Here is a 15,179-nt window from a genome sequence, read left to right on the forward strand (position 1 = left end):
GTTGGTATTCGTATACTGTCGGCGATGTAGGCATGTTCCAACTCAAGGGCTTTTATTTTCTCGTCTATAGTTGCCGGCGTGTAGCCGACCGCAAATCTGGCTTTTCCTTCCAGGCGCGAAAGGATAACTTGGAGCGCGATCGCTTTGTTTGCGTAGATGATTATCGTCTTACACGCCTTAAGGGCTGCGATAGTGCTTCCAAGTTTGGCGCTGTCCCCACTGTAGGTCGGTATTAGCGCCGGGATTGTCTTGATTAAATCAAGTGCGATTGCCATTCTCGTTTGGTTTGGTATAAAGGCCTTTACTATCCAAGCTACTGTTTTGAAGTTTCTGTTTTTGTCTACTTTCGAATTTGTTATTTATGGTACTTTTGATCTCGCTTACTATCGTCCTTATGCTACCGAGCTGAGTACCGAGTTTTAATAGGATCTTCTGCCTGCTCTATCAGCAGCAGTGTTTTTATGTAGAAATTTTTAAGTACCTCTAGCTCTTTTCTTATTTTTACTTTGCCTAATCGTGTGTTAGGTTGATTTTTGACGTATGCTAATTTTTCCGTAATTTGATCAACCTTTGCTGTAAGCTTCTCTCCATCGGCCGGTGGTTCCATCAGTTCTGTCTGCAATATTCAGGGATAGCTCGTTACAGCATATCGCATCTTCTACCTAGGCGTTCAGGTTTGCCACTACCGTCCGTGCAGCCTTCACTGCCACGTTTCTCTGGTATCGGCAGTATTTGTCATGCAGCTTAATTACGAGCAGTCCTGCTACCATTAGCACCGTTAACCACAGTAGCACTTGCTGTTCTTCTAGCTGCAGCTTGTGCTGTTCCAAGTTATTCACAATCGTGACCTGGGAGACACCACTCACTTCCGTTTTCTTGGAGTTACTGGTTGCCATTGTTGCACTCGTTGCTGTTGCATTTAAATGGAGAACTTTGTGCCAGCCGCAATGTTTAAATGTTTTAAAGAGCGTAATGTTTTAAGCTCTTAGTTTTATATGGCTATCTGTGAGCTTTAGCACTTTTGAATCTTTCTAGCCTCTAATTCTGTCCACGAGCAGAGAGTCCAGCTTTTTCACTTTTTCACTTTGTTGGTTGTTCGCTCAGCTCGAGTCAGTATCGCAACAAGCTAGCACCTTGTTGCGTTTGTCACGGTCGTCATATGGCAACTTTACCTCTTAAGCTGCATTTCGGATCACTAGGCTTAAGACGGGCGAGGGCCAATAAGTTTGACACAACGCAAGTTGCTTTGGTTGGCCTCATGGTCAGAGTCATGACCGTGAGTTGTCGAATAGGGGACTGGCCCCGTTTATGTCTGGGGTCAGTATTTATACTATTGGTTCTTAAAGTTAAAGGGGGTACAAAGTTAAAGGGAGACAACTGCAGTTGGTGACCTACTTTCCATACTTTAAGCCAAGTTCGCATTTCTGCGTTTGGGTATTCGCTTGGTCCGCGCGTGGGCTTATATTTGGTGCGCACATATTTGTAACCGGGAAACCCCATTATACGGTCGCTTCACGTTCTGCCGGGTTTCGGCTTATGCAGCATATTTGCAAGCCGGAACCCTGCTGTACGGTTCTTCCGTGTTCCGTATGGTTTTGGCTTACGCACCATGTTATTATTGTGCTGTGCGCTCAGTGCGCATCAGCTTGGCCTTGGCAGGAGGTACGTGTGTAACTTGGGTGGCATGCCTTAAGATGCGCATGTCCGCCACACCCATGTGCTCTTGGGGCACGGATTCCTCCGAGAGTACCTAGACGGGAAGAGGTTTACAAGATCTCCTGATAGCACATGGTGTCCTGGGGCTGGTAAGTCGGCGGAAACTATTTCGCTCACATCTCGTGTCGCGACGGTCGCAGCTGGGGTTATACAGAACCTTCATAATCCCAGTACTCACATACGCATCTGAAACATGGACACTATTTAAACCTGACTCGTTTTTGCGTCGACCTGGACGCGAGAACGACCGGAATCCAAATGTGGTGGACGAAGGCTCTCGATCGCGAGCACTGGAAGGGTTTCCTGAAGCAGGCCAAGACCGCTCGGCGGTTGTAGCCAGATAAGAAGAAGACATCAAAACATGCCAAACAGTTTCGTACACTATATTTATTATAACATTTCGATCTGTAAATTTATTTTCATTATCTTGTTTACAGTTTTCAAAATCTACCCAACCGTAAACGTTTCGAATACTTTCACTGTCTAGAACCATATCAGTCTAACCATTTTTTCTATCCCATATTTTGTATTGATAATATATTCTTTAATTTGTGTTCGTCTTGTTGGTTTATTTAGCCATGTTTATTTAGTTATTCATTTGTAATTTAAGTTCAATAATTTTTTTTTCTATCATGAAAAGTAATCGGCAACCACTTAACTTCAAATTTTTACATAGTTTCCGTTAATAATTTAGTTTTAAATAGTTTCTTGTTCTCAAATTTTATCTGGGATGCCACACGAGGCGTAAAAACTAGCGTTAAATTAATTTGTAATGCCAAACTGTTTACGCCTCGGCCAAAACATAAACGTTTTGATAGAAGCGCAACAGTTTGGCATTAATCTGAAATGCCAAAAACATTACGTTACGCATCGTTTGTCCCCGCAGTATCACCTTTTTATGCGATACAAGATGAGGTACGTTAGCACCATAATAACTATAATGATTAGCTAAATTGACAAAATGACAAGAATTATTGGTTTTTTATCCTTTTTTATTGGGTCATTATTGTTTGATTCAATGTCTTTTAACCTTTACATACATACATACAAATCGCAAATTACTTCTGATCATATAACGACGCCTTGACGCCGAGATGATGCAAGAAACTGCAAGATGCAATATGAAATTGCAATATGATTTTATTCTGTCTATTGCCATACTATATTATAATAGTAAAGATTATGAAAAAACACTCGGATCGTCTATCTTTTTACATTTCAATATTTTCATATCTACTATACTTTAATTATTCCATGTTTCATATCGTCCAATTTTTCCTTCTATATTTTTTTCGAGCATATTCGATCATTCCTCTTACCATCTATTTGTGTTGAAATCTACCACTCCTTGTAGTTCTGTTTGATGTTCTGCGGTGAAATTAGAGCTAGTAGTTCTAGTAATAAACGATATATGGTTGCAAATAAATACCAGTTCAAATGTAAACACGCAATGCAATTAACCTTCCTAACACTTTCAAGATAATTTCATACATTCTTTACTCCTAACTTCTGCTATAAAATTCAGTAAACTAGCTGTTGTTCACCTGTTTCATAGTAAACAGCATACGCAAAGTATGCAAAAATGCATCTCTAAGCAATAAATTCATTTCGATGGACAATCGTATTTTGTATTCCTACAATATATCATGGTTTGCATCCTGAAGCATTCGAAGACCCAATTAAATCTCTTTCCCAATTAAATCTGTACCACTCATTATGTTTAATTAAACAAAAAACACTTCATTTTACTCTCTTTCTATAACATCTATGATTAAACATTATATTGAAGCAAACAGTAAAACTCTTTCGCATTATCATCAACGTTCGCAATAGCCATAACAAAAATATAGCACCGCTTGTGTGATCGACCAAATGAAAATAAGTGTCGTCGGTTCAGGGCAGATCATCCAACTACGCTCTGCCGATTTATCGACGCTTTACAAAGGAGCCGTAAGATACAGTTCGAACTCTGAAAGTGCATCAAATTGAATGCAAAAGTTTAAGTTGCTGAATACGGCTCTGTCGGTTTTAACAGTTCAAAATAAAAATGCGAATAAGAAAATCAGTGTTCTCCACGTATTTTATTTTCGAAATATAAAGTAAATGATGTGCGATCAACGCAAATACAGCATACAAAATCACAACAATAAAAAATGTAATACAAAAACACAGAAATAAAAAAAAATCTTTTCATCGAAGAGCTTACTATTTCTGCTGACGGTTTGATTTGTTAGCTCTTGACACTATTTCCTCCTGTTTCAGCTTAGCCTCGAATTCAGACATTAAATTCTTCATCATTATAATTTCCATATTTTCCGCTAGTAAAGTAAATAGTTCCTTGCCACGTTTTCCATAAGCTGCAACAAAAGAAAATTTGAATTATAAGAACTGCACTTTTTAAACAAACCGGAATGCGTAACTATATGCTTACCATGTTGATCATAGTCTACAGTATTAGTTAGGTTTAGTAGTTCCCTGGATTCATTGAAGCATTTCTCAAGAAACTCGTGTATCCGCTGATGACTATCCACTACCTCCTCTTCTTTTTGCTGTAATTCCGATATGGCCGTATGGTGGTTATACATTTCCACTGACATTTCATGTTCCTTCAAATCGAAATAAATATCTATGTTTGTATAGTGGCGAAAAGAGAGTATATAAGCCGGAAAATTACTGCCGATGTACTCACGTTCAGCGCACGTACTAGTGCTAGATCATTCCGGTTCGTCAAACCACCACCATTCATATGTTCATCGTTCTCGCTTAATTCGACACCCTCTGGACAGTTGGTCGGATCGAGTGCCACAAGTTCCTTGGCACGGTGTGCATACCGAAGCGTATTTAACGTATGCTCACAGGAAGTCATCCCAGGTGCGATCATCGCTATCATGCACGTTTTAGTGTTCTCACCGACAAACGAATCACGCAGTACAAGCGTTAGGGTGCTACCGCGGAATGGTAAGTGACTCTGACGACCAAGCGCCCGGATACACTCTTTTAGAGCGAGCAGAGATTTATTAATGTCGGAACTCTCCGAACGAGTTCGCGGGTCCTCGGACGAGGTGTCTGCGCCCCGCTCATTGCCCGCCAGATCGATGAAAGAAAACTTGCCATCGGTTTTAGTAGAACCACGGGCACGTAACGTTAGCGAGAAAATGGCATGCGAACGGGAGGAATTCGCATTGGCCGCCGTTTGGCCAGACGTTCGTACACTGTTCCCGGCGCTAATAACGGCAAGAACATCGTCCACCGAATGTACTTCCTTCTCCATTAAACCGATTAGTTGAACTTGCCGTTTACCATCTTCCAGAACACGAATTTTGCGTTTGTTCGACAGTAAATCAAAAACCTTTTTAAAAGAAGTGAAACACACAGCAAAATAAAAACAAATTTACTTAAACATAAGCCATAAGCCTGCCCAGAGAAAAATACTTACCTTCCCACTGTAAATCTCAAAAAAGCTAGCCGAAACTGATAAATTTTTGTTACTATACTGTGGGCTGCGCAAATACTCAAAAACGTCCTTCGCTGCTAGAGCATAGATGCCGCTCTTGCTATCCTGCATTTTGCCAGAGAAGTTTCCACCCATGGTGTGTGTCTTTCCGGAACCTGTCTGACCATAAGCGAAACAGGTGGCCATTCCACCATCAAAAACGGACTGAACCAAAGGCTTGGCCGTGTAGCTGGCAAGAAAGACAAGCGAGAAGAAAAAGAGAGAACGAGACAGAGATCGAGAGAGAATAATTTACGTAAAACACGTTTTATAATTAACAATGAAATATTATTAAACAACTGTTTGATATTGCTACCAGAGTGTCAACTATTGAACGAATGAGCTGAACGAATGAGTTATCGCTCACTTATCACTTACTTGTAAACCATTTCGTTTGTGCATGTTTCATCAAAAATGTAATCGAACCGGTACTTCTGATTATCGAGATATTTCGTTAAATCGACTTTTGTTTTGGGTTCATGCACAATTAATGTGTTTTGGTTCGGCACGCAGATGACGTCGATTTCTTTGCGCGCCAACTCCTTTTGACTTAGTGGACGCTTACGAACGCACACCGTAATCTGATGATTCTCTACCGGTTGTCCGTCCGTTAGAGGTCGAAAATCGAGTGTGTTTTGGTACTCGCGAATCATGTTGGCAAATTCCCAATTAGGATTACCGCCGTCCTGGTTCATCAATGCATTTTTCTTCTCACGCAACACCTTGAACTTGTCACGCTGTTTGATACGATTTTCCTCCATCAAGCCGACAGTCACTACGCACGATGATCGTCTAGGAATTGATCCTGCAACAGTCGTATTCAACGCAACATTATTTTGCACGGGAGCCTGTTGCTGTTGTTGCACCGCCACCTGCATCACACGTGCGTTAGTCTACCGAAAGAATTGACAAGAAACGGTCGAATTAAGGGAACACTCATCTTACTGCTATCGCATTAAAAGGAACACACTAGATTGTTCCTATTACCTTAACGCTTACCTTTGATTGTGTCTTACTCTCAATAGGCGGTTCTGTTTCTTTTTTGCCATGTGCAATCGTCAGTCGATCAATTCGTTGAATATCTACGAAAAGGGTCAAACATCAGACAGAAATCAGAATTCTGAAAGTTCTTCTTTGCCGCTACAACCACTGTGCGGTCTTGGTGTGCACCAGAGACATTGTTAATATCTCTAATGCTATTCATAACAGTTCGTTTTTTACGGGTGTGGTTGTTAGCCCCGCGCCAACCCTTCTGGCACGCCGGTATCGGGAATCGAAACCATGACCGATTGAGTGACAACCGGTCCGGGGAGTCGAACCCGGGCCAGCTGCGTTGACAGCGACGAGCGTTACAGACTGCTCTATCAATGTGATTAATTCTGAAAGTAGTTGTTACATAATTGTTCCTAAAGCAATAATTTTTTTATCAATTTCAACTGATAATTTCTTATTGATCAATTTTAGTACCGTTTAACAAAGTATTTCCTAAGCCCTGCAACAAAAGTAAACACATTGAAGTCTAGTTGAAGAATTATAACGAATATATTAATGTTTAGAAAACCTCAAAGAAATCAAAATTATTATGCATCAATCTAATGATGAATCTGTCTTGAGTTTTTCAAAACATTGTGCTATTCGATTCAACGCCTTTAGCGAGCAACGCAGACACTTCATATGATAGTATGTGAAGTTTCATTTCAATCTGCCAATTCATTCTTTATTTACAAGTCATTTAATATCGACGTGTCTTTTACAACGGATCATTTACAATGGAAAAAAAATCAAATACCGTGAAATGATTAAATCTTTATTATTCCCCACATTAAACCCACACGTCGTACATAAGAAGTCAATGCACCCAGAACGATAAACTGTTCGGTGCGGATACTGGTCTGGCGCCGTTAGAATGAATGGTCGTCGCAAAAATAGGTCGATTGAATGGGTTACTGGCTAACCCAGTCGTAATAGATATTTTAACAAAATTGTTTTTCATGAAAAAATTGAAGAATCAACCTTTCAAATCAATGTTCAAGCATCGAAAAATATTAGACCGTTTTTATTTTATAACCAAATAGAAAAATTAATCTTTCGTGGCGCACCCTGTAAGTTGCAACTTATCTCTGAATATGTTAGACCATGTCGACTTTTGTGCCTGAAAAAAACGTTTTGCGTGGATCATTGCTTTTCTGCTACCTGCTGAATAAAACTGCTACAGAATTGTATCAAATGCTTGTCGAAGCTTATGTTGATCATGCTTTTGGAAGATTACAGTGCTTTGAGTGATTTAAAAATTTTAACATGGTGATTTTGACTTCACAAACAAAGAGCGTCGCAAGAGTCCACTTCGAGGACGCTGAACTACAAGAACTTTTGAACGAAAATGACACAAAAACGCAACAACAACTCGCTGATCAGTCAAATATATCCCAACACACAATATCTTTTAAATGCCCGGAGAAACATCCAGGACTGAAAAAATGGGTACCACATAAACTAAACGAAGAAAGCATGATCACCGTAAAACCACATGTGAAATTCTGCTCGCCAGAAACAAAAGGAAACCATTCCTCCATCGGGGATGGAATTCATGAAAATCGTTCAAGATGGAATTCATAAATTGGAAGCGCGAAAGACGCAGCTCGTCAACGGTATCAAGAACTCGAACGGGAAGTAAAGCGCTCGTGCAGACGCAACAAAAAAGCCTGGGGGCCGATTCCCTTGCGTGAAGCGAAGGGGGAAAACCCGCAGCAACCGGAGACACATGTCTCCTCTATGCATTAACACTAGATATACCACCGTTTTCAATATACCAATTTATACCAGACCAGTCAAAATGACTGGTCATGTGAAAAATTGCTTATTATGACTTCAAGTGTTTATTCACTCTATAAAATTGATAAAACAAGTTTAGTAATGTTAATTGTAATCGATAAATGGATTTGTATACATTTTTGTATAACAAAACACTTAATTTTTATCACTTTGTTGGATAATCTATATATTAGTGTGTGTGTACCGCATTTTCTTTAAAACTACAGAACCAATCCGCGTGAAATTTTGCACAGCGTAGTTTGTGACCCCAGATTGTGAATAGGAAAGTTTGACCCTCCCAAACCTCCGGGAAGGGGGTGCTCCCATACAAACGTAACGTAACGTAACGCCCCATACGTAACGTCTCATACGTAACGTCCCATACAAACGTTTTCGAGCAAATCGAACCGAATTCGCAGGCGGGGGTTTTAGGAGTGGGGAAATGTTCTGGTTAATGTTGGAAACCCCTCCCCTCTTTACAAAGGGGGGCTCCCATATACAAAATCTGAGTAAATCTCAGCAAAACTCGGATAGTTTTCAAGCAGTTTGAGCCAAACTCACCTGGTGCGAGTTTTGACATGTATTTGGTTCCATTATAAAATGATACAGTTCCAGGAAATTTCTTAGAAGCTTTATCAATTTTTACATGCTTATGTCTTGTACTAAGTATAAACGTTATTTTTTGGTTTGCTCTTATAAACAGTAAGCGAGCATCCATTGCATGTGTATAACAACGTTGAGAAACGTGCCATGTTGTCTCCTTTCAGTGTGCAACTTTTCAGCAGTTCCCTCTTGTTTGCGCGTATAGTTCCAACCAAAGAAATGTTTTCAAATCTTAGCCCTATTGCCAAAGAAATACTTGTAAAGAAATTATCGGTTGTTACAGTTCTTCCCTTCATGGTATACGGCTCAAGAAGTTTCATTACAACAAATTCGCTTAGGAACGTTGAGGCATTTCGAGCCTCTTCTTTTCATAAATATGGAAAACCATACCAAATCACGGTAATATACGAAGGTCACTATTTATATTTCGGGAATTGGCAACACTGATGTCATGTGAGTCCATCTGATGGTTCCATCGTAAAGTTTGACATTTTTGACGACATACGTACTCAGAACATTTTGTCATACGGACGCTATTTGTTTATTTTATATTTAGTTGAAAGTTTCGTCTCGGCAAAAAAATGGAACTGAATCGTGAACATTTTCGAGCGATGATTTTTTACGACTTTCGACGTGGATTATTACAACAAGAGTGCGTCAATCAACTTAATTTGACTTTTGGCGATGATGCTCCATCAAAAACCACTGTGTATCGCTGGTATAGTGAATTCAATCGTGGTCGTAGTTCGCTGTCCGACGAGTTTCGTAAAGGTCGTCCAAAATCGACTGTAGTGCCAGAAAACATCGATGCTGTGCACGAAATGATTAAGCAAGATCGTCATGTAACCTATTGTGAGATTGAGGCATCCCTAAGCATTAGTTCCACCAGCATATATGCGATTTTACATGAACACTTAGCTGTGCGAAAATTATGTTCACGTTGGATCCCACATAATTTGACAATCGGTCAAAAAAAGGCTCGTGTCGATTGGTGCAAAGAAATGCTTCAGAAATACAATCGCGGTGCTTCAAAAGACGTTTATAAAATCGTGATAGGTGACGAATCATGGATATATTCGTATGAGCCCGAAAGTAAGCAGCAGTTGACTGTATGGATGTTCCAAGATGAACCAAATCCAACAAAAGTTGTTCGCACACGAAGCACTTCAAAGAAAATGGTGGCCTGTTTCTTCGGAAAAACTGGTCATATTGCAACAGTGTCTCTAGAGGATCGTAGAACAGTAAATTCTGAGTGGTACACAACCATCTGTTTGCCAGAAATCTTCGGTGAAATAAGGAAAACAAACAAGAGACGTCGGATTGTTCTTCATCATGACAATGCCAGCTCTCACACATCGGCTCAAACAAGAGACTATTTGAGCACTCAAAACATCGAATTGATGGGTCATCCGCCGTACAGCCCTGATTTGGCACCCAATGATTTCTTTTTGTTCCCATCCGTGAAGAATAAACTGCGTGGTCAACGATTTTCATCGCCCGAAGAAGCTCTTGAAGCGTTCAAAAATCATGTTTTGGAGATACCTCATTCGGAATGGAATAAATGCTTTGAAAATTGGTTTAAGCGCATGCAAAAGTGTATCGATCATCGTGGCGAGTACTTTGAAAAACAATAAAAATATATTCGCAGCTTCACTATTTGTTTTTGTTCCTATTCCCGAAATATAAATAGTGACCCTCGTAAGCTCCCGGTTTGAAGCAGTTTTGACTATTTTCAAAACAAAATTTCTCAAATTGTTCAAAACTAAAGCGAATTCGTCCGTTTGCAAACGTTGACTCCTCTGATTTTTATTGTCGAAACGAATGTACTGTAGGATCTCGGTAAAATCACGTCGACTCACAGTACTGGAAAAAAGGATGATTTGTTGCTCCACAAATATTGAAGTCTCAAAGTATTTCCTTCGTATGCTCCACGTGCGTACAATATTGCAAGAAATGCCTTCAATTTTGCTTGCGAAATTGCCCAATTTTACCCCAAGACTGTAGTGGCTTCTAACCTGTTGACGATCGTTGGTACATCAGTTGGGATGTCGGCGTGAGGAGAAGGGAAAGGGGTGCGGTAAACAATTTTTTTGTTGCACACAACAACGGTCTGGAGTGCCCAACCTACGATTTAGAGATCAATAGATCATATTCTGAGCAACATTTGCTGTTTTGGCCTAAAATTCTTCATGGAAACAAAGACCAGTCATTTTGACTGGTATGGTATAAATCTCAAAAAAAAAATTTTTTTTTACTAACGTATATAAAAAAAAATTATTTATAAAATGTATTCTTTACTTAGAGCTATTAAAAGTCATGACATCATTTCGGGGAAAAAAAATTATATGTACTGGAAATTTGCAATTCGAACTGCCCGACCAGTCAAAATGACTGGTGTGGTATATCTAGTGTTAACACGGAGGCTCCATCATTGCGGCATATTGAACTAGTGGTCGCATGCGTGAAATCTAACGAAGCCGCTAACTGCATATCGGCTGATATGCTCAAAGCCAACCACGCAAATGTTGCATAACCTAATTAAAAAATTAACTGGGAAACCGTGACTTTTCCTGCAGACTGTATGCAAGGCGTCTTAGTGAAGGTCCCAAAGAGGGGGTATCTAGAGATGTGCTACAACCGATATGGCATTATGATACTGTGTACTGTTCTCAATGTCATGTGCAAAGAAATGCTGAATCCGATATAGGAAAAGATAGACGCAATTTTGTCCCATTCTTGCGGCGAAGCGCTTGCTTGAGGTGATCGACAGTTTGGTACTTTTTAGTGCCAAGCTTGCTTTCTAAAATACCCCAGTCTCAATAGTCCAACGGATAGGCATCCGGAGATTTTGGTGGCCATTATACGGTGGAAATGAAGCGAGGAACTTCATTTTTTAACCATTCTTGGGTGGTGCGTGCTGAGTGCGAAGGTGCTGAGTCCTGTTGGAATCCCGAACAAAAAAGTCACTCATATTCTCCATACTGAGACGAAACATCTCACGGCAAATTCGGTTCTCGACAAATACCAGAAAAAAAGCGCAACAGCGAACAGTATTTTCTGTCTCTTTCCCGCTAACAGAGAGTCTGATCCGGCACTCGAACGTCAAACTGTTAGAAATTTCCTGTTTCATGCAGGAACACAGAACGTACGACGCAAGCAAATCGACGACGCATCATCGGTGTAAAAATAATGTTTAACTGAGAATTCTAAGCTGTTGCTTATTTCAGCAAGTAAATTTAAGCATCGGGAAGCATTTCTCGAGAGGTATTTACTTCTAAATCGTGAAAGTGCACCGCATCTATTTACATTTTCAGCCGACCATGAAATGGAACAAAGTGTCATCCTGCTATTCCCCCCTATTATGAAACTCGCACGGCTGATTCGAGTGAACTTCTCGTACTCGTTTGTCGAACTCGATGGTCGGTATCACGGTTTTCGATTCGAGAAGCTCCGAGTGCTAAATGTGCAAAAATGTGCTAAAAAGCTTGAATGTGAAAGTTTGTCAAGCTCTTCGAGTACGAACTGCCATCCTGGTGCATTTTTGTAAACATTGCACACACAGATACACAGATAGCAGTTCAGATGGGCGTACGATTCTTGCTTTTACATTTCTGAAATTTTAAGACGATTTCCGCGTATTACGTTTTCGATAGTGACAGTGATAGCAAAGAAACTGAAAATATAACGATTCATCACAAAATATTGCGATGTAAATCCGACCCACTGAATTTTTTATCACTAGGGTAAGTGTGCCCAAAATCGAAAATCATCATCGATTTTTCTTTCATGGAATAATGTTGTTGCGGGTTCAAGAAAAATTTTCGCATCTCAAGGGAAATGTTTTTTACCCTACTTTCCGAAATAGAAACAAACTTACCCGAATCTCTTCGCCCTATTTGCAACTGCTGTAGCAACATGATTCAAAAAAATTACCCGTATCTTTCCGGCCTATTCGGGACTGCGGTAACCACAGGAATACAAAGCACTTACCTACTCTTGCCCTTCTTTCTTCCGAACTAATTAGTTTCTTTACGGGGTAATTATCAACCACATGAATGAAAAAAAACCCACCAGTATCCTTTCGGCCTACCTAGCTATCCCTGCGGAGCATGAACAATACAAACTAATTGATAAAATCAAAGACATCCTAACAGAGCTGCTCTTTCCGCAGCAAAAAGTTGACGGAAGTCGGATTGTTGAATACGACAATTCATTCGAGTTTGATAATGCCGTGACAAGTCGATCGTTCGACAAAACAGTTCATCCAGTTGAAAGTTCCCGTTACGGAAAGTTCATCCTTTCCGTACGGAAAGTCGATCGACTGCCGCGATAGCAAAATGAACTCGGATGAACGTTCGACTTCTCGATTCGAGTTTCATCATTGGGCCCATTGAATGCCGACAACGCAGCGGACGATTACGATGGAGCGGACGATGCGACGATGCAAGCGGACTATCGAAAGCGACAACGCAGTGCTAAATAATTGCCCAAAAACAGTGCCCTACAGAAAAGTGAAACAATTGTTCAAAAACCATTGTTGTAAAAAACTGAATAAATGCAACACTTTGTTTACAACAGCTGAACGATTTAACAGTTCATTGAGCGGGCGTATGGAATGAGAGGAAGAGAGAATAAAAATATAGGGGAAAACTCTCACGGCGCCCATCGGATTTTTACCGGTATAAGCCGAAGGATAGCGGAGTAAGAACGCTCCCTCCATACATTTTACCGGTATAAGGACCACAGAGCTCAGCTTACTCCGATAAAACCGCCATAGTGAGAGGGGTGGTCTCAAGAGTACGGATCGCGGATCAGCGGATCAAATTTTGCCAAAAATGGCCATAGAAGGAGAAGGAAAGGAAACTGAAAAATCAAAGCATAAACAAACGAACTGTCATTTCACTCACTGGAGCTCACGGAATTTTTCGCGCAAACGCTTCTAGTGTGGACGCTAGCATATCAAAAAAACCTGTAGAGAAAACTCATAGTGTGGTCGATGCGTGAGGAGGGCTTTCACGCGTCAGCTTGTGGGTTTGAATTTGGGAGAGGAAAGGCGCTATGGGCGAGAGGCGATGCGTACGCAGTGTCGAGGGAAGACGAACGGAGGAGAGAAAGCAAAAGGAATAGGAAAAACAGAGATAGCGAGATCGAAGCAAAATCCCGAAGATTCTGAGGGTCCGACAGTCTGTCTTTAACTTCTGTTCCATTTGGACTTAGGCGAATCGGAACGAAACCTCTGCTTCTGTATTTTCTAAGTGCCAGGTGCAAAGTACCAAGTGCTAGTGCTTCTCTTTCCATCACGTTTGTACCTGATAGAAATAATCCAAGTATGTGTAGTGGACAGTATTCAGTCACAATCAAATAATGTTGAAATGTTTTCGCTTTGCTCGTTTCAGTCGTCTCGTCACGTTTGGGGAGAAGGTAAGATAAAATTACAGGAATGCAATGCAAAAACTCTAACAAAAATTTACTTTCTTATCTTCTTTTGTGAAATGCATCGAAAACTACGAGCGGAACGATCTACGCATCAACACCGAAAACAACAACCCCTGGAGCCACCGATAGTGTGTACGACGGCGGATTACCCACCAACACAAGAACCTCTCACCACCAAACAGCAAAGCGCCAGCCAGAAATGCACGAGTAGGTATGCCCTATAGAGCGGAGTGAATCGGCGAGCGAGCGAAAGAGACAAAAAAGAGCGAACAATAAACCGATACCGAACCGAACCCGAATCCCGAAGCATTTTCATTTCTCGAACGGAAGGGAGGGAATACGAGAGAAAGAAAGAGAGGGGGCATATAGGAGAGAGGCAGACAAGGGGCAATTTCGAGAAATAAATTCGAGGGACCAGAATTCGCCAACAAGGGATCAGGCCTTCTCAGTATGGGCATATATATGAACGAAATACTCTGGACCGTGGTTTGTCCGTGGTTTGTCCGTGGTTTGTCCGTGGTTTGTCCGTGGTTTGTCCGTGGTTTGTCCGTGGTTTGTCCGTGGTTTGTCCCTCGAAACTCCATGGTGAGAAAAGCTGAGGCACTCAACTTTGTTCACTGGGTAGTGCTTCAAATTTCCATCATGTTTGTTCCTGATCGAAATAATCCAGGTAAGTTTATTGGACAGTTTTCAGTCACAGTAAAATAATGTTCAAAACTTTTCATTTTGCTCGTTTCAGTCGTCTCGTCACGTTTGTGGAGAAGGTAACAGTTAAGTTACCTAGTTAAGTTGTTAAGTTATTATGACAGGATTGCAATGCTAAAAATGTAACACAATTACTTAATTCCTTTCCTTAATTTTCCATTAAAGGATACGGACCAAATGATCTACGCATCGAAAAATAACCCGGCTCGAGCCCATGTACGCGACCAAAACGAAAACAATGTGCATATGACGGATGACACATGACACCCTCGACCCATGCACTTCAAAACCACCAACGCATCATCGCGCTGGGAATGCAAGAATAGGTAGGGAAGAGTGAAAAGGCGAACCCAAAAAGAGAGAAATATAGTTATAAGTGCATCAACCACGAAGTCATGAGCAATGCAATGGATTC

General features: G+C 40.8%; 1 protein-coding gene across 1 annotated transcript in view; it reads right to left on the reverse strand.

Annotated features, from left to right (window-relative positions):
• Positions 1–2,243: 2,243 nt before the first annotated feature.
• The window catches only part of LOC131213753 (kinesin-like protein Klp10A), a 17,495-nt gene continuing 4,559 nt past the window's right edge, over positions 2,244–15,179 (reverse strand). Inside the window, exons 2-7 of the mRNA XM_058207868.1 lie at positions 6,209–6,291; positions 5,588–6,102; positions 5,153–5,399; positions 4,406–5,065; positions 4,148–4,322; positions 2,244–4,073 (exon numbers count right to left, since the gene is read on the reverse strand). Of these exons, the coding sequence (XP_058063851.1) occupies positions 3,922–4,073; positions 4,148–4,322; positions 4,406–5,065; positions 5,153–5,399; positions 5,588–6,102; positions 6,209–6,291 (1,832 nt within the window). The 3' untranslated portion in view covers positions 2,244–3,921. The remainder of the gene's footprint in view (positions 4,074–4,147; positions 4,323–4,405; positions 5,066–5,152; positions 5,400–5,587; positions 6,103–6,208; positions 6,292–15,179) is intronic.

This window comes from Anopheles bellator, chromosome X (assembly GCF_943735745.2).
Source record: "Anopheles bellator chromosome X, idAnoBellAS_SP24_06.2, whole genome shotgun sequence".
Lineage (NCBI taxonomy): Eukaryota > Metazoa > Arthropoda > Insecta > Diptera > Culicidae > Anopheles > Anopheles bellator.